A 22871-nucleotide genomic window follows, 5' to 3' on the forward strand; every position below is an offset into this window, starting at 1 on the left:
CTCATCTGTCCGAAACAAAGAAAGCGAATTCTGCTTGAACATTTCGTTGCAAGAGGACCTTTTGCTTCAGCCGCTACCGCCTCCCTTGCATGAAGTCTCGGTAGACCCAAGTCCCAATGGGCATTGAGGTCATTGATAGCCTTGTCCACCTTCCAGCCGACATGCTGTGGTGTCTGCATGGGGGAATTTGGTATTGAGTTTCAAGATGGGTCGCCACAATGCTGCTAGTCGCAGTGAGTAACATGTAGGTCTTTCAATTTGTGATTTGGGACTGTGTGCCCTATTGATGGAGGGACTGTCCACCTCTCAGGTTACACGAGCCCCTGGTGCATCCGGTGGTTCCTGCAAAGAGCTCAGCTTCGACGAACAGCAGCACGGGGACACCGCCCACTCGACGTCCCCAACAGTGACCTGATACATCCAAGAAGAGAGAGACGGCAACATGTAACACCAGCAATGACAGATGGAGTCAAGAACACAGAGCCAGAATGGTGGTTCCAAAGCAAAGTTGTCCAGTGTCGGGTTGAAGCGAACGGTTCGGCCCTTTCCCTCGTTTTCCCTCTTTTCGCTTGCCGCTGCGATTCTGCGCCAAAAACTGCGCCATTGCATTTCCCCAGCAACTGCAAACGCCGGCGCGCCACACGCGTAAAGTGGTTTTTGCTATCACACTTCACTTTGCACAACAGACCGGCGGCTGTGGTGAATTCTGGTGACCCTACTCCATCAAAGGGGGACGCCATCCTTGAGGACTTCTCGCGGTCCTGCTACTGTCAAAAACGTCGCTGCCGGCTCCGAATCACCCCCTCACTCCTGCTTCCCCGGTTGATAAGCTACCATTGAGGGGTGGAAAACGTTATGCTGGACTCGAGTAGAACTTAAGGTCTATGAAGGAAAAGGAACATATCATGGGGCGAATGGGTGTCTTATACGCAAGGGAATATTGGTTGAGGCCAGAAACCCCGTCAACCATTTGGCGGCCGTACAGAGTTCGCGCCAACGCACGAATGCCTCAGGCATCGTACTTTCACCAGCCACCAGCTCGAGATCACCAGCCAACCGTCTTGCAGACAATCAATCGGCTCGAAACTCGTCCACTGCGCCTATCAGGCAACGGACCTCAAGAGATTGGTCCTCCAGACCGCCCTACATCTACCTGGTGAGGTGATATTCTGGGACTGCATCCATCACAGAGCAGCACGATTCGTGCGGGTGCTCAGTGACCAAATCCATTCGACGAAATCGTAGGTATCCTGACCAGCAGCTCACTCCTTTCGGCGATGACCCCGAGGGTTGGAGGAACCACTAATTTACATTAGCAGGCAACTCAGCAGTTGGGAATAACGGATTGCACTCACAAACTGATTCTCCGCGCCACACCTTGTAAGGTGGTGTCGTTCTCGGCTTCAGTGGCAGCCCTCTCCAGCGCGGCTCTTCTGTCTTCGGCGCTTCTCTTCTCAACCTCCTCCGGAGACGGTGGAAGTCGCTCGTTCTGGATATCGACTTTGCGGGCGTCTTCGAAGTTGTGGATGGCTTGCTTAATTCCCTCGGCACCAAGCATCAAAGTGCCCGCAGGGAGCCGACCTCCAGCCTGGGTCTTGAGCTCCGTGACACGCTCCGACTCTTCTCGCAGCACTTGGAAGACCCTTGACAGCCGGCCGATGGCCAGGATCTTGTTCTTGATGGCTCGACGTTTGGCTTCTGTAGACTCGGAATCTTGGGCGAAAGGCGGCGTCTCTGGACCAACGCTGGAGCTTCGGGTGTCTTCCTCCAGTTCCTCTTTGGAACAAGTGTTGAGGATGGCGATCAGCATATCCGTGATCTTTTCGCCCACGAAGGGTAGAGACCAGGTAAATACGTCCATAAAGTTCGGAAGCCAGTAGGGGTGAGGGGTGCAATTGAACTGTCGGATGTTCATCACATTGTTCTCGTACTTGAGCACCGCAGCCTTGTTGTTGTAGACATCGAGATAATTCGGCGCACTGAAGATCGTCATGACACTGGGGAATCCCGTCGTCCGAGTCTTGCGATACATCCGGTATCCGGCATCTTGAGCTTCGTGGGCTCGAATGATCGACAGGAGGTTGTTCTTCTCGAGAAAGTTGCATGCGGCGGGGTAGGAGAAGAAGTATGAGCACCCTCGCACGTGGTTGTGTACAAAGTATTCTCCTGTCTTTTCCTGTCCAAATTCTTCCAGGGGGTCGGCCCAGAGGATGTCGCACATAAGACCATGGGTGGGCGGCTCGCGGAAGCGATCGATCTACCGAAAAGGGTCAGCACAGAGAAACCAAGGTCATGCGATACATTGCAACTGACGCTCTTGATATCTTCCAACGTGTGTAGCTCCGGACTCAGACCTCCATGAATGCACAAGAACTGCTTGTTCATCACCGCCGCCAACGGCAGTGCGCAGAACGATTCCATGCATGCATCATATACTCTCTCCGAGTACTTGTGCTTGCATTCTAGTTTGAAGGTGAAGTAGTCTGTCAAATGACGGCATTCGTGGTTTCCACGCAGAAGCCACAGCGTGTTGGGGTACCAGATTTTGAGAGACCATAGGTAGAGAACGCACTGGGAAGGTTAGCAATGAACCAGACATGAAACATAGGGGCTTGACCGACTTCAATGCTGAAATATCCTCGGTCTACATAGTCGCCCAGGAAGAGATACCTGGTCTCGGCTGGATCGCCACCGACCTCGAACAATTTCATCAAGTCGAAGTACTGTCCGTGAACGTCGCCACACACGGTGATCGGCGCGTCCATTTCCAACAGATTGGGCTCTGCCCGCAGAAGCTTTGTGCCCTCGCTGATGATCCATAGCGCTTGTTCTTCAGTCAATCGGCCTTCGCGATAGAAATGTTGCTTGAGAAAGGGCAGATTGGGCTTATTTCGGTCGATGGGTGACCTGAATTGGTCGTCGGTCGGCCGCTGCATGGCGGGGGCCTGCACATCTGCCACATGAATCAGACCGGCACGAAATCAGAGAGCTCAACACACATACCTTTGCATACCCGCTCTTGCGTGCTGACTTGCGTGCCATCTTCCATGATATGCAGAGTGAAGTCGATCTCTGGGATGGGCTTCTTGTTCACCACCGCCTTGTGAAGTGGGCCGTCCATCATGGGAAGTGGCTGCGCTCACAGCACACTGTAAGCTCCTGAGGTTGTAGTGTATTGAGGTCGTCACACCCAATGCCTTCTTCGAGAGCGTGTACGAGGCGACAAGAGCGGAAGTCAGCCAAACCACCAGTGGCGATGCCTGCGCCCAGACAAGACACGACACGGTACCAGACGTAGGTACTACCGATGCGATTCGATTTGATTTGATTGGGGAGGTGGATTCGGGTCTATCGTCAGGGGTCGCACACGGTCACCAAAGTGTCGTCGCGATAAAGAAGTGGTGCAATTGCTCTGGCACAAAGGAAGGAGTAAGAGCTGAAAGAGTTATATTGCAACCTCGTGAGGCAAAGGATTCTGGGGGCTGAAGTTCTAGGAGAGAATGGAATTGTAGGCAATGGAATTGGGCACTTTCCAGGCTGAGATGCCAAAACCCTCGTACGGGGTATCAGGGCCAGTATGTTACGAGTCGTAGTAAGTCGATATCCACACGATCTGAGAATAGCTTGAATTAATTGGCCTTCAAGTTGTTCATCTAAGGCAATGATGTAAACTAAGAGGCAGACTGGCAACTGACACGGAGCATGGGAAATAGAGGGGCAAAAGAGAGATCAGTCCAACGTCTGGTCTGCACTGCTGTGAAGTTGGTGCCACCCGTAGCACCTACGCACCTCCCTTGCTACCTCCATCATGTACTATTTCACTGCTGTCAACGGCGACCACAGTTGAACTTCAAGGCACACAACAAACGACGACTGCAACGACCCAAAAGGGAATGCAAGCACGCGCCTCTGTCTCCCTCGCCAGTCCCTCTGGTCCAGCCAGTCCTTTGTAGAATCATCAGGCCAAGAGACGCCAATCGATGACCGTTTCAAGTTGTGCTTCTGTCACATAGTGTGTGTCTTGGACTCTGCTCGACTGATAGAGCAATCGACCGACCTCTTTCAAGCAGTGTCTTGAGTCTACTGCCGACAAACATGTTTGACACGACCAGTATGCCTTCCAAGTACTCTTTTTAGACTGTCCTCGGCCGCTGACCTTGACCAGAGCCTCACCCGTTGCTGGCACAGGTCCCTTTGACCGTCTCCCCGTTTCTGTCGCTGCCTACCGCCGTAACTCTGCCCTATTCGTTTCGATCCGTGCCTGCATCTCTCCCTCCTTCCATCATCTCTGATAGTGGTCCAGAGAAGCCCAAATATGTCGTCTCCTCCTCAGGGCATTCTGCGCACCCGGATGATATCATAAACTCCTGCAAGGCCCTTCAAGAGCATCTCAAAAAGACCGCAGAGGCTGCGGAAAAGGCGATTCGGGACTGGGAGGAGGACATCAGAAACCGTGATTTGGCGGAGAAGAGACGGGTAGCACCTGGGTGGCTGGATCGTGAAGAGAAGATATTAGAACCCACCAAGGTGACCAACAAATCTGGTGGCCATGATAATGACTTGTTAGACGGACAGCCAGAGAATGAGATCTCAGCCCCGGCAATGTCACCAAGTCGTGAAGGTGAAGAACTTGACCGAGCATTTGGTAATCTGGGTGTTAAGTGAGAGCAAGTTGAACAGTTCGTTTTGTGCCGCACCTTGCAGCGCAGTCTATCAACACTGAGGGTCCTGTGAAAACATCTCTTACAACAATGACCGGACTGGTCGGTCTCTTCTGTTAGCAACACTGCGACAGTCATTGTCCAGACCGCCGAATTTCAACGGAAAGATGTCCATCACCATCACATATCCTAGCACGTCACGACGAAGCACGACAATGGACCAGCAACCAACAGCCTCCTTTCAGCTGCGCACTTCAGACCCAGTCTCACGTTTTCTCGACGAGCCGTTCAAGACCTGGCCATCCACAATCTTGTTTGCCGTTATCTTGATGGCCATCGGCGGTGTCGCTATCTTTCTGGGCAGGCGATACATGGAGACACTCCGTTTTCACACCCGACGCTGCTGTGAGACGCCTTTAACTTTGGAAGGACAGCGATCTCAACTCAGAGGGAACACCGAAGCGTCAGCCACCGATCAGAGCGCCGACTGGTCTGACATCGGATTCTGGGACGATCAGGAATCAGACGTCAGAAGACGAGCTGGCCTCGGACATATTCGTCCTGGAGCGGTCGCAATCGGCGAGGTGCGGGAGGGGAAGATAGCGCAGAGAAGAAGAGCTTCTTCTTCACGCAAGGCTTGAGGGCATCAACGCGAATCACAAACAGGACGAGGGGACACCGAAGAACCACGGAGAACCACGAAGTCGAAACCAGGGCAGTTTTCAAGATGATGTCCAGCAGTATGCCGCCATGTGTCCATCTCCATTCATTCCATTACGACTGTTGATCTCTAAGCTTCCAAGTCTATCTGCTCAAGGAGCGCAATAACCACCATCAACAATGATGTCGGTGCCAGTGGTGTACGAGCTTGCATCACTCGCCAGATACAGATAGGCACCAACCAGCTCGATCGGCAAGCCTTCACGACCCATTGGGATCTTGTCTCGCCAGATGTTCTTGGTCGCGGGGGGAACAAAGTTGCTGATCTCGGTGGCGATGTAGCCAGGACTGATGCTGTTGGCACGGGCAAACTGGACCCATTCGATAGCTAGACTCTGGCACATGTGCTTGACAGCAGCTTTGGCGGCGTTGTACGCCGTCTGCAATTGAGGGAAGTTGGCGATATGGCCGCTCATGCTGGCGGTGGCGATGAATTTGCCGTAGTTGAAACCTTCCAACTTGTTCTTCTTCTGTTCGCGCCAGATTCGCCCGGCGGTTCTCGCACAGTAGAAGACGCCGTCGACGTCGATTTTGATGACATTTTGGTAGTGGTCCAGCTCGCCGTCGGTGGCGGGCCCCTGAATCCAGGGAATGCCCGCATTAGCCACGAAGATATCCAGGCGGTTATTGAATTCTTTGACTTGGGAGACGATAGCCTCGTCGACGGCTTTGGCGTCCCTCACGTCGACTTGATATGCTTTGCCTAGAAAGTCGGCGTCGTGAGCGGCCAAATTCCACACCGAGGAGAGATAGTAGGAAGGACATGATCGACCATGACCATCGTAGGCACTTTACTTACATTTCACTCCAAACTCCTTTTCGATCTCTGCAGCTCGCTCGGGGGCTTTCTTGTTGCTGTGATACCAGATGGCCACGTTGGCACCGGCCTCGGCATATCCACGAGCCACAGCCAGACCGATGCCAGCCCCTGCTCCGCTGATAATGGCGGTCTTGCCCTTCAGAGAGAAGAGCGGCATCACCAGCTTCGCCTCAGGGGCGTCGGTGTTGTAGTGCCTGAAGGCGCCGCCGTTCAATGCGTCGTCCATTGTGATTTATTGGTGAGTGAGCGTCAGGTGCTTTATTTGATTAATACAGAAAGGATGATGAGAGAGGAAAGATATGGTGTGTTGGCAAAGCAGGAAAAATCAGCATCATATATTTTTTATACACCCTGTCCAGATGGCTGATGTTGATCATACTCTCCACTCACTACTTTAACTTATCTAACAAGCAGGATCCATCTATCTATGCCACCCTGGTCTAGTATGCTGGAAACCCTGACGCCTATCTCACCGCCATTAAATTCGTCATCATCCTTCTGTAATGCAGAGCTATGCTTGCTGGACAATTTATCAGCCGCGTCCGCCAAAGCTTGCTGGCCATCAAAAGAATGGTTGGCACACATCTCCATCATCATGCTTGGTCTGTTGCGGTCATGACGGCAACAAAAGTGAGCCTCTGGCCACCGGAAGACTGCCATATCAGTACGTGGCGGAGAGGAATTGTTTTCCTTCAGTCGACCCGCCATTTTGGTTGACATATATACTAGCATTTGACCTACGACCTTTCCAGGCTTGCAGAAAGATTCTCTCATGAGATTACAGAGTTCGAGAAACGTTCAGACAACAGCGTTTGGCCTGTGACGATCGTGCAAAAATTGGTGAAGCCTCTGAACACTATAAGCCATCACAGATTCCTCCATGGCTCTTCTTGATCAAGTTATGGATCTGTGTGCTACACAATATGCCCATGACGGCTGTTTCCCTGCTGCCAGTCCTTACCTTGGCCTGTCCTCAGCAATCTTCTTCGAGGCGTTGTCCGACTCGCAGATCAGGGTAGAGGATCTTTCTTATCCACATAGCAGTCGCTATCGGCAAAAGAATACGAAAAGCCTGATATAGGTAGGCCATAACTAATCCTTCAAGCGATGTCGAAACCACGTGCTTGCATCGAGATTCAATCCTCCGCATTCCGGTATGTATTGTTGTCCCTTGCGCGAGGCTGGCCAATTTCCCACATTCCATCGTTGATTCTTGCAAAAAGACCCCGCGAGATCTGTTGCGATGACGCTTTCTCCACCAAGTTTCTACCAGTTCTAGCGTTGGTGAGCGAGTGATTCATGTTGTGTCGTGTCGTGTCGAGTGATCCAAAATGTGGCCTCTGGCGCTCATCATTGGTGTCGCGGTTGCGGGCTCGGTGGTTCTGCTAGTTACTGGAGTTTTTCTAGCTATTAGTCTTGAGCGACGGCGGCATCGATATATCATGCAAGCCCACGGTCTTACCAGAGACCTCGGCACCTATCATCGAACCAAGCTGAGCGCAAACGAGAACAATTACTCTCACGTTACAGCACCGAGGACATATCTGAGACGAAGCGTGCAGCTCCCATATGGTGTCGTCTCTATTGGGTGCCTGGACTCTGGGGCTCTGGCCGATGTGGACGAGGAAGAACAAGCAGGCGATCATACAGCGCAACAATTGCATGACAACCAGGGAATGCTGCTGTCAAAGGGGAGAAGAAGTATACGACGCTCCTTCAACGGGCAGCCTCTTCAGATCCCCAAGACACGCCGACAGAGAAAGTTGCGAAAAGCGATGCCTTCCAATCAAATGCAGGACTCTCCTCTCTCAGTGATCACCGAGTTCACTGATTCTCCTCCATGCACCTCTCCCTCGGCAGCAGAGTCCTTTTCAGAAACAGGACAGGCAGCGCCCATACTTGGCTCTAGCTCGAGGGATAAAAGGCAGCTTTCTATTCAGTGGCCCTTGATTGTCACCAAGACGCGCTCCTCTGACTCTACACCCACCGAAGTCATGTCCATGGCCGCGCGCGCCAGTATGCTCGTGCGAATGGGAGGAGCCATTGTCAACACCTCCGATCCTCCTCGTCAGCCAATCGCGCCTCGCTCCTTGAGCATGGCTAGTACCAACTCTGCCGCACCAGCCGAGCCATTGCCGCCTTTACCAACGATCGACGTGTGCAAACGTCAGAGGACATATGACCTCAAACCAAAGGCGTCAAATGCCAGTCTGGAAACTGTCGGTAGCTCCGTGTTAGGGGCCACTGTGGGCTCCCATCCAAAAGTAACCACGGTCCCCACGACTCCTCAGCCAGATAGGACCGCAAGGTTTCTTGGGCTCGGCTCGCATCTGGACGGAAAGCCATCGACACCTCGTCTTCATGTTCCTCCAGGGAAGCAGGCGATCCACGGCCTCTGCGCCAGTAAACCCAGTATTCATTCCCTCCACCCGAGCTTTGATATGAACGAGTCGCCAGAGCCTATCAGGGACTATTCGAGCCAACATCAGTTCCCCACCATTGTCGTGCGGGAGGAATCATTCAAGACGATTGATACGAGCCACTGGGCTAATCCAATTCCATTGAAAGTCAACAAGACCCGATCCGGAGGCACGCATCCTGCCAGACATTCAATGTACGAGGCATCAAATGTCCATCAAGCGAGGTCCGTCAGCGACTCTGTGGCGACAGATAACTTTCATACTACATCGAAGATCTCCCCTGGCTCTACAAACAAGAGGCCAGCTTCGGTCGCGACGGGGAACCCTCTGCAGTGGGACGGGCAAAGGGGATTTGCGTTCAACAGATATTCATTGTCCTCGTTGGACGGACTACGAAGTGGCCACAAGCGTCAGAATTGTGTCCGAATCACCAATCTTCCGGCCATCGATCCCAGACCGAAGAGTCGGGCGCAGATGCCCGAACTTCAAGAAGAGCAACCCATTGCACACGATACTGCTACGTACGAGTCCAACGCGTCGGTAGAACCCGAGCCCCAGGCCCAAGATCATCACCACTTCACAATGCCTAAGGCCGCTGTGGAAGTGATGAACACTAGATCGACGTCTGCCACACCTTCACCCTTTAGAAATCGCCCAAGCCTGACACCTTCCTTTCGGCCGGTACCACAGCAGTACATGCAACCTTCTAGCAGTGCGTATTCGGGCATACCGAGAGCTGATTCCAACATCTTCACGGCACCCCAGTTGGGCCGGTGCTCGTCGACCTCTCACCGTCCCTCACCAGTGCAATGGCACCTCTCGCCAGATCTGAGTAATAACATCAGATCCAACGGAACGCCACCATCTGCACGACCTTCTGAGAGCCAACCCTTCGACTCTCCAACTCTCCCTTCCCCAGCGCTGGACTCGTCATCACTATATCCTAGGAGGTCTCTGGTCAAGGGACCTCGCAACCCGCGCACTACCGGCTCAGGTTCCTCCCCGAGTCCATTGCAGAATAAGCAGGGCCCCAACTTCCGCGTCAGTAAAGACCGAGATTCCAGCAATCTTCGGCTCCCGAAGGATCGCGTCTCCAGCGGCTGGGTGTCAAGGGAGAAGGAGCAGGAGAGGGAAGTCGATCTACGCAAATCCGTCATGATGCTGAGAAGCATGAATTCCGAAGGACGCCTGATAGATCAGCACCAACACAACATCAGGTTCTATCGCAATGTCGGCGTCGACAACTCCAGCCCCGGACCGGCGTATAGACTCACTCCGCCGATGAACAAGCGCATTAGCGGCCTACGCCAGTCCAGCTGCGCCTCCTCGACCATGAGCGTGAACCTGTCGCCAGTCCCAGACAAAAATAGAGACGGGAACCGAGATCGCAACAGAGAAAGAGACAGGGCCCGATCTAGCCGTGAAACTAGTCCGCTGGTCCAGTCCACGTCGATGAAGCATGCAGCCCGGTTGGGTTCGAGCCCATCTCGGTTCAAACAAGACGGTGGAGTGGTGCCTGGTGCGGCCGCTACCTTGGCAATCCCTTCACAGAACTACAACAGTACCACCATGTCAGCCTCCCCATCCGGATTATCTATCTGGGAAGACGCGAGCGTGTGCGGCGAAAGCCCGGAGCCAGAATTCCGCACTCCGCAACATGGCATCGACAGGGATCCTGCTCTGTATGTCACGCCGCTGGTTCTCCGGACGAAAAGTAATCTTCATGGGCGCGAGCGTGACAATGACCCTGAACAACACCAACAATCCCAACAGGCTCGCCGCGGCTCCCAGCCGCACGTCCGACTTACAGGGCAAGGATATAAAGATGCGCCACCATCACGACCCCGGACACCAAACAAAGTATCGCGACATCTGCAACTGTACTCATCCTCATGCTCCGTCTCGCCGCGTTCCCAGCCATCGGGCCCTGGAAAGGGGACTCATGGGTCAAGCAACGACGGCGACACCGATGAACCTGAAAACGACAACGGAAACGATAGCGACATGGAGAACATGCCATCCTTGAACTCGACTAGCTCACACCCAGTCCCGAATTCTCGTCTCGTCCAGCGTCTCGAACGGGCTGCTAGCAGCGGTCAATGGCAACACACAACAGGGAGCGATGACAAGAACAATAGCACGAGCAACGGTGCCCAGACTCTCCGCACCGAGTCTTCAACTTCCAGGCATAGGAATATCGATTCAATTGCAAGCATACACGACCTGGTCACCACTTCTGCGAGACGGGCGGGTACGGCAACGACCTCAACCTCAAGATCAATCGCAGATCGCAACCATAACACAAAATACGCGGGTTTGAAGAAGGGGAATTCTCAAGCGATTACACAAATTCACGCAAGGATGCAATCCCACGATCTCTTCCAGCCAACAGGCGAAGTCGGGCTTGGACTCAGTCTGGGGAACACTCTACTTCCAGGTGCATATTACTAGAAGGCTAAGATCCAGGGTGCTTATGTGCTTGCAAATACGGTGACAACAACAGTGAAGGCAGCGAGATATAAGGGATATCAAATCTATCTATATTTGTGTACCGCTTCAGCAGGGGAGGATAGGTGAATGGCCAGAAAAGCAGATCGAAAGGGGCTCATATAAAGGGGGAAATACAAGACCAGTTTGATGCTGAACTATATGGATTGTCATTATGGGATGTGTCCTTGGGATTCTTTCCCCGTGATATGCTTTGAGCGAAAGCTATTTCTGTCTCATCTGGTTGTTACTACTGTATATCGTTAAATCTGTGACAGTTTATTTTCTCTTCCAAAACACTCTTGTGCGACTGTCCACCATATTTAGCCCTGTATTTAGGCGAGGCTGAGAGAAACATAAGTGGCCGAGCAAGACCAGGGCGTCTGGTAGTACCTAAGGTAGTGACGGCAACGTTTCTCGATCGGTGATACAAGCACGTGCGTATGGTGAGGAAGGCGAATGGACGGTTGTTGAGGGGGTGAGCATGTTCGTGTGACATTCAAGTTGCCAATCGAGGACTCCTCGTGCCATCAGCACATGGGTTGTTGTTGTTGCTGTTGCACAAGATTCGGACTCGGATCGATGGAGAAAACAAGCTTGAAGAGCTAGAGAAACAAGCATTGCACCTGGATTTAAGCTATGTTTAGCCAAAGCCTTTAACCACAGATGGGACTTCCAGGCAGCTAGTTGAACCACTGTCAAAGGCTGGAAGACGCCCGGATCTCCCTACTGGCGCCTGGAATTCTCTCCGAAAAGCCCCTAAAAACGATGCTTGGTCGTGCACTGCAGGCTAAAAAGGCGACATCCTTAGCCTTTCCGGTTGGCTGCAGGCAATAAGTCTGCGCCACGCTTCAATGGACTGCCAGTGCCAGTGCGGTGACATCTTTCTGGCCTCGTTCCTTCTACCGAAGTGTCTTTTCATTACCTCTGTCTGCACCTCACATCTCACACCTCACACCGCAGCTGGGCAGCATTCCAGGTTCAGAGAGACACTGGCACTGCACTGGACCGGCATCTCACATAAGGACAGTTCAGTGGGCGTCATTTCGCCGCCTTCCCCATCGGCGGCCACTTCTCCATTCTCATCCAGTCTTGGTTGTCAAATCTCTATCCCTCGAATCTCTGCAACTTCTTCTCTACCACAACCTGCTCGAACCATGCTTGTTTCCTGCAAAGCTCTTCCTTCCAGACCACCCGACGTCTCCTCCATCGACACGTAACCATGACCGCCTCAATCCTCCCTCCCTAACCTCCGGCGTGCCGCGAAGACGGGCATCTTCCTCCCCTGGTCCCTCCCGACCGTCCTCTGGCCATGTCTTCGTCCGACTCGGTTGCCAGTGGCAGAACGGCCCCGCAATGGGCCAAAGAGACCTGGGAATTCCTACAGCAAAATGTCTTCCCCGAGGTTTTTGTCAAGAGAAGGCTCAACTTCATCACCATTCACTATATCTATGTGATGGGCATGTCCATCATCTTGTCGGTCATCATCTTCGGCATCGGAGACATCCCCTACATTGACGCCCTCTTCTTCGCTTCTGGGTCATGCACGCAGAGCGGACTCAACACAATCGACGTCAACAATTTACATACTAGCCAGCAGGTCATGCTGTACTTGGGGGCCATGTTCTGCAACCCCATTATTGTACATTCTGCTGTGGTGTTTGTCCGACTCTACTGGTTTGAAAAGAGGTTCAAAGATGTCGTCCGAAATACCAACCTGATCCGCCGGACTCGGTCGAGGGCACGCACAGAGACATTCGGCAAGGATGATCTGGAGCAAAACGGTTCGCTCGGAGTGCGTGGACGGGCAATTCGGATTTTAAGAAATAACACCCGCGGCAGAAGTGACTCCCGGGGAAACAAAGATGGGCCTCAACAGCATGCCAATGGCAAGGCGGTAGAATCATCCAACACGTCTGGAACCGAGACCGAAAAGCCTCAAGACCAGGCCGGCCCGGAGGATCCATTGCGGCTTCAGACCAGTCGATCGACCGATGACCTACGTCTTCCCCAGCAACTCAGTCCCGAATTGCATATCCGCTTCCTGGAAAATCAACGTAATCCTAGTGACACGACGGCGTTGAGAATCCCGAGTCCTCGAGAGTTTGAGCGGGGAGGCCGGCCCCAAAATGTGAACAACGGTATCGACGGGACACTTCTTCAAAAAGTCACCAGTGAGCCGGACCTTCCAACCACGGCGGAGAGGAGGAGCATAGACTTCAGCCCGCGGGCAGAAGGTGGTCGCGCGCATATCACCATTGACGAACCACGGCCTTTGCGCGACCGCAACGACAGGACGACGACTTTTCCCCGACTCAACACAAGACAGTCCACCCAGGCTCGGCAAACATTCGACTCGTCAGACCCCGGGTCCAATCTTAGGCGGAGGCGATCCAACACTTTCCGAACCCTGACCCGTAGCAACACTGGCCGAACCTTGGATCCCGCTCCATATCTGAGTTGGCAGCCCACCATCGGTCGAAACTCGCTCTTCGTGGGTCTGACCGAAGAACAGCGAGAAGAACTGGGTGGGATTGAATACCGGGCGCTGAAAACACTGGCCTTGATTCTGGTCGTCTACTTCTTCGCCTTTCACATTCTCGGCATTGTCTGTATGGTTCCTTGGATCTTGAACACGTCATATGGAAAGGTGGTGACTGGTCAGGGTCAAGGCCGAGTCTGGTGGGGGTTCTTCACCAGTGCTTCAGCCTTCAACGATCTGGGATTCACTCTGACCAGGGACTCGATGATATCCTTTGGCAATGCCATCTTTCCCATGTTACTGCTGAGCTTTCTGATCATCATCGGCAATACTGGCTTTCCGTGCATGCTCCGACTGACCATCTGGCTCATCACGAAATTCGTGTCAATTGGCGGACCTCTGTGGGAAGAACTGAGGTTTCTGCTCGATCACCCTCGTCGCTGCTTCACTCTGCTCTTTCCTGGCGATGCGACTTGGTGGCTGTTTGCTATTCTCGTTGTTCTGAATGCGGTGGATCTGATCTTCTTCATCATTCTCGATCTGAACGATCCCGTCATCACCAAGATGTCTGGTGGCATTAGATTCGTCGATGGGCTGTTCCAGGCTGCGTCGACGCGGACCGCCGGCTTTGCGGTCGTCAGCCTCTCCGACCTGCACCCTGCCATACAAGTGAGTTACCTCATCATGATGTACATTTCCGTGTTTCCCATCGCCATCTCCATGCGGCGCACCAACGTATACGAAGAAAAGAGTTTGGGGATATACGGCAAGGGGTCGGCCGAGGAGACAGACGAGAAGGAACCTAGTTACGTCGGGGCACATTTGAGGCGACAGCTTTCTTTTGATTTGTGGTACGTCTTTCTGGGCATGTTCATCATTGCGATCGTGGAGGGAGGAAAATTGGAGAACACCAACGAATACGCCTTCACCTTGTTCTCGGTGCTGTTCGAGATTGTATCAGCATACGGCACCGTGGGCCTGTCCTTGGGCTATCCTGGCATCAATGCATCCTTCTCGGCCAAATTCCGGACGTTGTCGAAATTGATCATCATTGCCATGCAGATTCGAGGGCGGCATCGTGGTTTGCCCTACGAATTGGATCGAGCCATTCTACTCCCTTCGGAAAGTCTCCAAGCGAAAGAGGCGAAAGAAGCGGAACGGATGGCGATGCGTGTCCGACGACGGTCTTCTGGAGGGCAGTCGATGATATCGGCGGTGGATGGGCAGATGGAAGGACGACGTTTCCGGCCCGAAACGGGGCTTTCCTCGGGGACGCATGCTGGACATGGAGACGACGATCAGCTTCGCGCTCGAGCGAACACCAACAGAACTCATCACAGTACGGCAAGCGGATCGGAGCTTCCTCCTCATCATGGTGCCCGACATGGATTGGGGGCAGCATTGTACAAGCTCACCTCGGAAATCGATTCCATCAAGGAGGAAAGTGGGCGGATCCTTCCTTGACGGAGGTTCGAGACCTCTGGGTCTTTTTAAGCTTTGTGTTTGGCGAGAATTGATGCAACTTGAGCGATGGCGAAGGAGGCAAATGGGTTCAAGCATATGATCTACGTTACTGCAACCGTACATAAGAGGTATTGTACTTATTGAGTTTGCATGGGGATGCTAGCTTTTGATACTGCTCCGTAAAAGCGAGGCGAGCAGGCGTACCAGGAAACAATTCAGGAGTATTGATTGATAGGCGTGATACATCTGGGCTCTACATTTGTGTTGAATGCGCCGTGCTTTACCTGGGATATCGGCCAGGGGTCTGTCTACTTCTCCTCCTGAAATAAGGTATCGCGTTAGTTTCATCCAGGGGGATTGGCAAACTTGGCATGACTGTTGTGACACCATGACCGTGACTGTGACCGTAATCGTGACCGTGACTCGGGCGGGCAGTGCAAATTGCAGCTTGAAGGCCGGGTTTTGACGAGCCCTGCGATTGAAAGTGCATCAGGTGGTTGCTTTTGAAGCTCGAGACGCGGAAGGGGTTAATGGATAATATGCATATCCATTGTCTACCTGATTGTACACTGTAGCCAGATCGAAGCAACGTCTCTTCAATTTGAATGCTGCGGTCTCGGACTCGCACTCGCACTCGCACTCGAGCTGCCAGTCACGGTGGTCAAAGCTGGCGAACTTGAACTTTACCATACTTACTAGTAGTATACAGGTGGTCAACGGAGGAGCGCATTCTTGGCGACGATTTCGGAATCGAAGCAGAATTGATCTGGATTTTGACGTCTGATGAGCAGGCGAGCAGGGTATTTGACAGATGGCAATACTTGGACATCAACTTGCAGTTGCAGTAGCAGTGGACCATGTGAAGAACAACGAATAGACCTGGCAGCCTCGTTCAACTTGAAAGTTGCGTGTTTTATATTACTGCTTGTCATGCAATTCAATTCGGAGGAGTAAAGCGCATCTCCTGTGTGGCGCGGCTACCTACCTATGCATATATAGAGCACGGATGTGCAGTCCTACCGTGAGACAAGTGTAACAAGCAACAGAGTACCGGACAAGTGGCATGGTGTGTGTGAGACTGTGAGACTGTGAGACTGTGAGACTGTGATAGCACAGCCTGTTGGGGATGGTGAGGTTACCTAATAGTGGACGACTAGCCTGTGAGTATAAGCTGTGGGGGTGTTTGGTGCTACAACTTGGGAACTCCCGGCTCCGGGCACCGGCTCTAGGCTTCTAGGCTCTAGGCTCTGACAGTCCGAGTCTTGGGGGTTCTGGGCGCCCTCCACTCAGTTGTCCCCGGGCCCAATAAGGGTCTGACAGCCTCACCAAGTGAAACCCGCTTTTCCTTGTCCCGCGTTTTTCTAAAAGTTGCGGTCCACTGATTGGCATGATCGAAGCTCCCCCGGCTGCCTACTTCAGGCTACTGAAGTGTCCCAACGATGGCGGCCGCGCCTAAGGAGCCCGTGCCTTGCAGGTCTGGGACACTCTCTCACCCCCGAACTCCGTCACTCACTCATCTTCAGCCCCTGCGCCGCACTGCTGGCAGTGGCAGTGTGCAATCTGAGATCTTGACATGCTACCACACACTCCCTCTCCCTCCCTCTCTTCCTTCATTGTCGTCGTCATTATCCATCGCCACAACTAAACCGCTCGCTGTTCCTGTGCCGAATTAACCTCGCCCACCTCGTCCTTGTCTACACTCGTTTTGTTGTCGACCCGGATGTCCTCTATTGCATCCATTGTCGTTTGTTAACCTGGCGGCAGCAACCAACATATCTCGATCACAGCACCCTCCAGTCTCTCGTTTGGACCTCCGGCGCGCCCTTCGTTCAAACCCAGAAACACCTCCTCGCTCCTGCATCCCAATCGTGTCTCTCGAAGTCGCCTCTCCCCTCGGTCGCTGAATCCAAATCCTTGTCTGGACTACCGCCTCTACGTTGATGACGCCGCCGACGGCGATTTACACTCCATAATAGCCTTCTAAAACACAATCAACGCTTTATCGCCGACACCATGAGGTCCCGAATCACAACCTTCCTAGCGCCGCTGGTCGGCCTGCTTTCTGCGGTCAAAGCAATCCAACTAGATCTCAACAGTCAAGACTCGATAAAGTCGGCGACGTCGACCATCGCCTATGACATGATGACCTATTATTCTGGCAATCAGTCCGGGCAAACACCAGGACTACTACCCGGTCCATGTGATTCAACCGCATGTTACTACTGGTGGGAGGCCGGAGCCATGTTTGGCTCTCTCGTCAATTATTGGCAATACACGGGAGATGATAGCTACAATCCTGTGGTGTCGCAAGCTCTGGCATTCCAGATTGGCCCCGACCAGAATTACAACCCTCCGAACCAGAGTAAGAACATGGGTGTCGATGATCAAGCGTTCTGGGCCTTTTCCGCTATGGACGCGGCCGAGGCCAACTTTCCCGAGCCGGGCGGTGACACTCCTTCATGGCTCGCAATCGCGCAGGCAGTCTTCAACTTCCAAGCCGATCTGTGGGATACAGCGACTTGTGGAGGTGGGATGCGATGGCAGGTCTTTTCGTTCAACGCCGGCTACAACTTGAAGAATACCATTTCCAATGGTGGGAATTTCCAGCTGGCTGCTCGGTTGGCCAGATACACTGGGAATCAAACCTACGCCGATTGGGCTGAGCAGATGTGGGACTGGATGGCGGGCAGCCCGTTGTTCCAGTATCAGGGGGACACCCTCTACATCTGGGACAACACGAATGTCGACAACAACTGCTCCGATGTGGCTCACTTTGCTTGGACGTATAACTATGGCACCATGTTGGTGGGCGCCGCGTACATGTACAACTTCACCAATGGATCTGAGCCATGGGGCACCCGAATCAACCAGATCTTGAATGGAGCATTCGGACTGTTCTTCCCCGCCGATTACGGCGGCAACATCATGACCGAGTTCCAGTGCGAACCGGCTTCCAACTGCAACAACGATCAGAGCAGTTTCAAAGCGTATTTGTCCCGTTGGATGGCGGTGACCGCTTTACTGGTGCCGTACACAGCCGATCAGATCATGCCCAAACTACAAGCCAGCGCGGCTGGCGCAGCCCAGCAGTGTACGGGAGGTGATAACGGGCGCATGTGTGGCCGAAGATGGTACTCCAACTGGGATGGAACAAGTGGTGTGGGCCAACAGGTATGTAACGCTTGTCGCCTTGTCTTTCTCTAACCTATACTGACTGTCTGTCTAGATGCAAGCACTCAGCGTCATCGGCGCAACTCAAATCAATTCCGGAATCGCTCCCAAGTCTGTCGACACTGGCGGTGTATCAAAAAGTGATCCTGGTGCTGGAACAGATGTCAACACGTCACCTGTTGTTACGCATTCTCCTATCACCACCAAAGACAAGGCTGGTGCGGGTGTTCTCACGGTGCTGGCCATTTGCTTCGTGGTTGGAGGAAGCATCTGGATCATCATGTGAGAATTAGAATCTGCAAAAACTTCGCTTTTGGATATATGCAGTGGTGGATCTGTCCAATCTTGCCGGATATCATTGCCCAGGGAGGACTTGTTTATCTATAGAAGGATTTGGTGGTGTTTGGTAAGACTGGACGGGCATCAGAAGGGACAATCATTGGAGGGCGTAAAAAATATGTTGTGTGGTTCAATAGCGGTCATCTCGTCGGTTTCAATGGAAGGACTCTGGTCAACTCGTTGATGCATGCAGGATGGGATGCTTTGAGATGTTTATTTATTGTTGGCACTTTGTATAGCGCGCAGACTTGAATTCGATACCAGACTCGTATTTGATGGTTACTACGTACTACTAGTAGGTTGATTGCCTCGCATATCGCAGTGTCCCCTGCATAAGGTAGATTGATGCAGATGGAACTCCCTAAGCAGGGTTTAATACGGGCAGGGGACTTGGACTTGGATTTGGGCCAATATTAAATGAATGCTAGCATGATGGCGCCGAACTTGAAGCGGACAGGGAGGGAGGGAGGATGCTTGATGCTTGTCGAATCCCCATGTTCCAGTTCATTAATTAATTTCACGGGTCCGACCGAAAACGGCGCCTGTCAACAGTTCCATTCCTATCGACGGTGCCCACTCATCCTACCCATCCATCCCGGGACTGTAGACACTGCCGTCACTATTCAACACACCGATATACTCACATCTCTCCTCCGTTTATACAGATACAGTCTGACCAAACGGCCACCGCTACACACCATAAGCCATGTCATAGGCCCCACGGTCGCCCTCGAACTCCATCCTCCTCCAACGCTCAATCCTGACCGCAGATCATTCAGAGGCCCCGATCGCAAGCTGTCAGGGCCACAATTGACAGGACATCAATGATCCAATTGTGACGATGGCGCATGAATCCACGCCTCAACTTCCTACAGCGACGCGCTCTCCCAGCGGCGTCGGCGGCGATGTCGACGGCGAAACCGAGACCGAGAACGAGACCAAGACACTTCCCAGTCCGACGAGAGCGCCGGCAACAACCAAGGCCGCCGACAGAAGACATGCGAAACGCCTTTCCCTCAACCTGCCCATTCTACTGCCACCCACTCCGCAGATGTCGCAGTCGCAGTCCCAGTCGCCTACCGCGATCTCATCATACCAGAGTCCCATCCATTCCGCTCGCTCATCATACCAGAGTCCCGTCCATTCCACTCGCTCGTCGCCTCGCATTCGCACATCGCCCTATCGCCCCAGCGAGGTGTTCTCCCCCGACACCCGAGACCCATCCAAGTCAAGAACGAGCTCGGACTTCCTGACTCTACTCGCCGCACAGGAGCGCAGAGTCCTTGAACTAAGAGAAGAACTTCAAAAGGCGGAGGTGGACCTACTGGGTCTCAAGAGACAATGGGCATCATACGAGGCCAACAAGAAGAGAGAAGAAGTCAAACACGTCAAAAAGCTGCAGCCTCTGGCTCTGGACGATGTCCCCACCATGAGCCGCGAGTCCCGAACCACCCCAGAAGACGAAGTGGGGGAGGAGGAGCGAAGAAGGAAACGTGCGCTGGTCGAGAAAAGCCAGACGATCAATGCCGCCGGCGTCCCAAATAACCCGGGCAGAAGGGGATCCAAGCGTGTCTTTGAAGGCGGTCGCCATACTCGAGCCTTGAGCCTTCTCAGTCCTACATCGGCCAAAGGACATGTCGCCGCTCTGAAATCAAGAGCAGAAGGCAACTCTAGTCGAACAGATGGCCTGAGCGGAATTGAATCTGAAACTGAACCGTCGGAGTATGATCATGTTCTGAGCCCGCCGCCGTTGTCAAGAATGTCTACCCTGGACGGTCTGATATCAAGTGATCCGCTCCAGCTTGGGTTCGGCAAGACATACAAGGAACTCGCGGCGAATCGACGCTCACTGCCTCCAGTGGCGGCGGATCTGTTGGTGAAGCAGGGGAAACAGGTCTACGACGGAGTGCGCGAGGGGCTGTGGACGTTCTGGGAAGATATTAGACAAGCCACGGTCGGCGAGGAGGGCATTAATGGCACAACGCAGCAGCAGCGTCCAGTGGCCAAGTCTGTTAGTGGCGGTCAGAAAAGAGCGGCTAGAAAGGATATTGGGTCTAATCGATTGGCCGCTGGCGGAATGGGAGTGGGAATGGGGTTGGGGTTGCAAAAGACTAATAGTGATTTGTCTACGGATGAGCGAGAGCGAGGACGAGAGCGAGATCATGATCGAGGCCCATTGTCCAAAGAATCTTCCTTCTGGCGCGAATTCGGCCTGGATACACCGCAACGACAATCGATGATTTCAAATACTTCGACTGCCGCTCAGTCGCAGTCGCAGTCGCAGTCGCAGTCGCAGCGGCAATCGGGCAAGTCGTCGGATGATGGCAGTGATAGTGGCAGAGACAGAGGCCATGTTCAACAGAAGAGCAGTACCGACTCGACGAATCCGCCTAGTCTCCTGCCGGACTTGAATGATAACGAGGAAGAAGTCGATGACGCATGGGATGCGTGGGACTCTCCTGTCACTGTGAGACAACGTCCAGCCGAGCCGGGTTGGGATAAGAGGGAGGGATCTGGTTCTGGATCTGGATCTGAAGCTGAAATCGAAGCTGCACATGACTCCGTGGTCGAATCCAATCGACCACCTGTGACTCGTTCTGGCTCCAGTCCGCAGATGGGTTCTGTTCGAACACCAAAGAAGTCAGTCGGCGATGGGAATAGGGATGCGAAAGGCGGTGATGGTGATCGTGATGTTCGTGGAGAAGGAGATGATGGTCTCCCCTGGCCGGAAATCCAGAAACTCACTACTCCAAGTAAGTTGACCAGGACGGTCAGTGACTTGATGAGAGAGTGGAATGCTGGCGCGAATGCAAACCCCAATGCAAACGTGGATGGGGATAAACATGTCGACATTCTCACAACCATTTCAAATGGACTCGTCGATAGAGCCGAAGCCGAAGCCGAAGCCGAAGCCGCAGACACCCACCAAAGCACAGATGTCAAAGTCCAGGAGCATTGATGGTCTTTGATCGTGATTGAAGGGCATCATTGTATCCTTTTCTTTATGGAGGAACACATCTTGCATCACTTTACGGACTCGTTCAGGACATACTCGTATGTGACCGGGCCAGAATCCTCGATTTATAACATATACATATAACATTATACAATACAAGATATGAGATAATGAGATAATGAGATATCGAGATATCGAGATATACCCTCATCACCATCATGAGCTTCAAGCACTGAATGCGAGAATGTTTGTCATAAGCCCTGAAATCTACCTAGGTACTAGGCGTATGAAACTAGATTAGTATCTAGTATACGTGGTGACAATTTGGCCCGACTCTCAGATGTCCCGTGTGAAGCAATGCTCTTCCGTGCTGTGCTAATACGCACTCTTGTTCTTCGGTTTGATTGGTTCCAATGTTGGGTCCGAGACTCGCAAGGCTGCGATGGTCTAGCGAGAGCCGGACCCTTGAGAGATATGACAGACAGTGCATAACGGAAGGCAAGGCAAGGGAAGTACATGTATGTGGGAGACATCTGGGTTCGTTAAAGGTCTGAACGGAGGATATCTCAGGTTTGATGTTGATTTGTTCACCATGCACAGGAAGTTCCATTATTTGTTCTTCTCATATGGTATGTATGCCCATGATCCTTGTTGCCAATGTTGCCGGTACACGAACAGGTAGGCGTTCACTCACCAGACAGATATAGACGTGACGTGGGACATGAATGCCAGAGACCCCTTCGTTACCTGGGCAAAGGATGAGATAGATGCTTTGGGATGTAACAAGTCTTATATATAGGCGTGTGTCGGCCTTGCACAATTAGCACTTCCCCAGATTCATACTCGACATACCATTGTCGAGTTGGCTGTCCTTATCGTGCGATCGACAATGTCAAGTCGAGTTTCCAGCTGAAACCGCAAGCCAGTAAGCACAGCGTCAAATGTTTGTTCGTCATGGTTGTTTACTTCTTACCCATGCGCTCGGGCCAGGTGAGCGGGCGTGCATTGCGCAGTTGTGCCCCAGGTTGCTGTCAACATGACATCACGAGACCTCCCGGGCATGGACAGTGTGGGCGCGATGATATCAGATATCAACATTGGAGGAACTGAGATGTCAACACCGAAACCAAAGCGCGAGAAGCGGTGGGTTGGGTTGGTTTGGTTGATTCCTAGACCGGTGGGTGATGGGCCGAGTGACAGTTCTGACAGCTGCGACAAAGGCCAGCACGAGGCGGGTGTCGGACCGTGGAGGGAGATCAACCACTTGAGCCATGGCCATGGCCATTCCATTCTTACGCACAGCTACATCATGTTATCGCATCTGTCCGACTGGTTCTAGCCCACAGTGTGA

General features: G+C 52.9%; 8 protein-coding genes across 8 annotated transcripts; 6 read left to right on the top strand and 2 right to left on the bottom strand.

The window, feature by feature from the left end:
* Positions 1-1351: 1351 nt before the first annotated feature.
* On the bottom strand, positions 1352-3121 carry A1O1_02263 (serine/threonine-protein phosphatase 2B catalytic subunit; the record flags this gene model as incomplete). The annotated part of the gene is made up of 4 exons (XM_007723174.1): positions 1352-2257; positions 2314-2571; positions 2622-2953; positions 3004-3121. The coding sequence occupies 4 exons, from the start codon at positions 3119-3121 to the stop codon at positions 1352-1354; spliced, it is 1614 nt and encodes a 537-aa protein (XP_007721364.1).
* A 974-nt stretch (positions 3122-4095) lies between these two features.
* On the top strand, positions 4096-4665 carry A1O1_02264 (uncharacterized protein; the record flags this gene model as incomplete). The annotated part of the gene is made up of 2 exons (XM_007723175.1): positions 4096-4111; positions 4166-4665. 2 exons carry the CDS (start codon positions 4096-4098, stop codon positions 4663-4665), a joined length of 516 nt encoding a protein of 171 aa, XP_007721365.1.
* A 163-nt stretch (positions 4666-4828) lies between these two features.
* A1O1_02265 (uncharacterized protein) lies at positions 4829-5302 on the top strand (the record flags this gene model as incomplete). Its single annotated transcript, XM_007723176.1, has 1 exon — positions 4829-5302. One exon carries the CDS (start codon positions 4829-4831, stop codon positions 5300-5302), a length of 474 nt encoding a protein of 157 aa, XP_007721366.1.
* A 171-nt stretch (positions 5303-5473) lies between these two features.
* Positions 5474-6427, bottom strand: A1O1_02266 (uncharacterized protein; the record flags this gene model as incomplete). The annotated part of the gene is made up of 2 exons (XM_007723177.1): positions 5474-6084; positions 6181-6427. The coding sequence occupies 2 exons, from the start codon at positions 6425-6427 to the stop codon at positions 5474-5476; spliced, it is 858 nt and encodes a 285-aa protein (XP_007721367.1).
* A 1105-nt stretch (positions 6428-7532) lies between these two features.
* On the top strand, positions 7533-11072 carry A1O1_02267 (uncharacterized protein; the record flags this gene model as incomplete). Its single annotated transcript, XM_007723178.1, has 1 exon — positions 7533-11072. One exon carries the CDS (start codon positions 7533-7535, stop codon positions 11070-11072), a length of 3540 nt encoding a protein of 1179 aa, XP_007721368.1.
* Positions 11073-12420: 1348 nt separating this feature from the next.
* Positions 12421-15054, top strand: A1O1_02268 (uncharacterized protein; the record flags this gene model as incomplete). Its single annotated transcript, XM_007723179.1, has 1 exon — positions 12421-15054. One exon carries the CDS (start codon positions 12421-12423, stop codon positions 15052-15054), a length of 2634 nt encoding a protein of 877 aa, XP_007721369.1.
* A 2013-nt stretch (positions 15055-17067) lies between these two features.
* On the top strand, positions 17068-18511 carry A1O1_02269 (uncharacterized protein; the record flags this gene model as incomplete). Its single annotated transcript, XM_007723180.1, has 2 exons — positions 17068-18225; positions 18281-18511. The coding sequence occupies 2 exons, from the start codon at positions 17068-17070 to the stop codon at positions 18509-18511; spliced, it is 1389 nt and encodes a 462-aa protein (XP_007721370.1).
* An 894-nt stretch (positions 18512-19405) lies between these two features.
* Positions 19406-21523, top strand: A1O1_02270 (uncharacterized protein; the record flags this gene model as incomplete). The annotated part of the gene is made up of 1 exon (XM_007723181.1): positions 19406-21523. The coding sequence occupies one exon, from the start codon at positions 19406-19408 to the stop codon at positions 21521-21523; it is 2118 nt and encodes a 705-aa protein (XP_007721371.1).
* Between the last annotated feature and the right edge of the window lie 1348 nt (positions 21524-22871).

The sequence above is a fragment of the Capronia coronata genome, assembly GCF_000585585.1.
Source record: "Capronia coronata CBS 617.96 chromosome Unknown acBCG-supercont1.2, whole genome shotgun sequence".
NCBI classification, from domain to species: Eukaryota; Fungi; Ascomycota; class Eurotiomycetes; order Chaetothyriales; family Herpotrichiellaceae; genus Capronia; species Capronia coronata.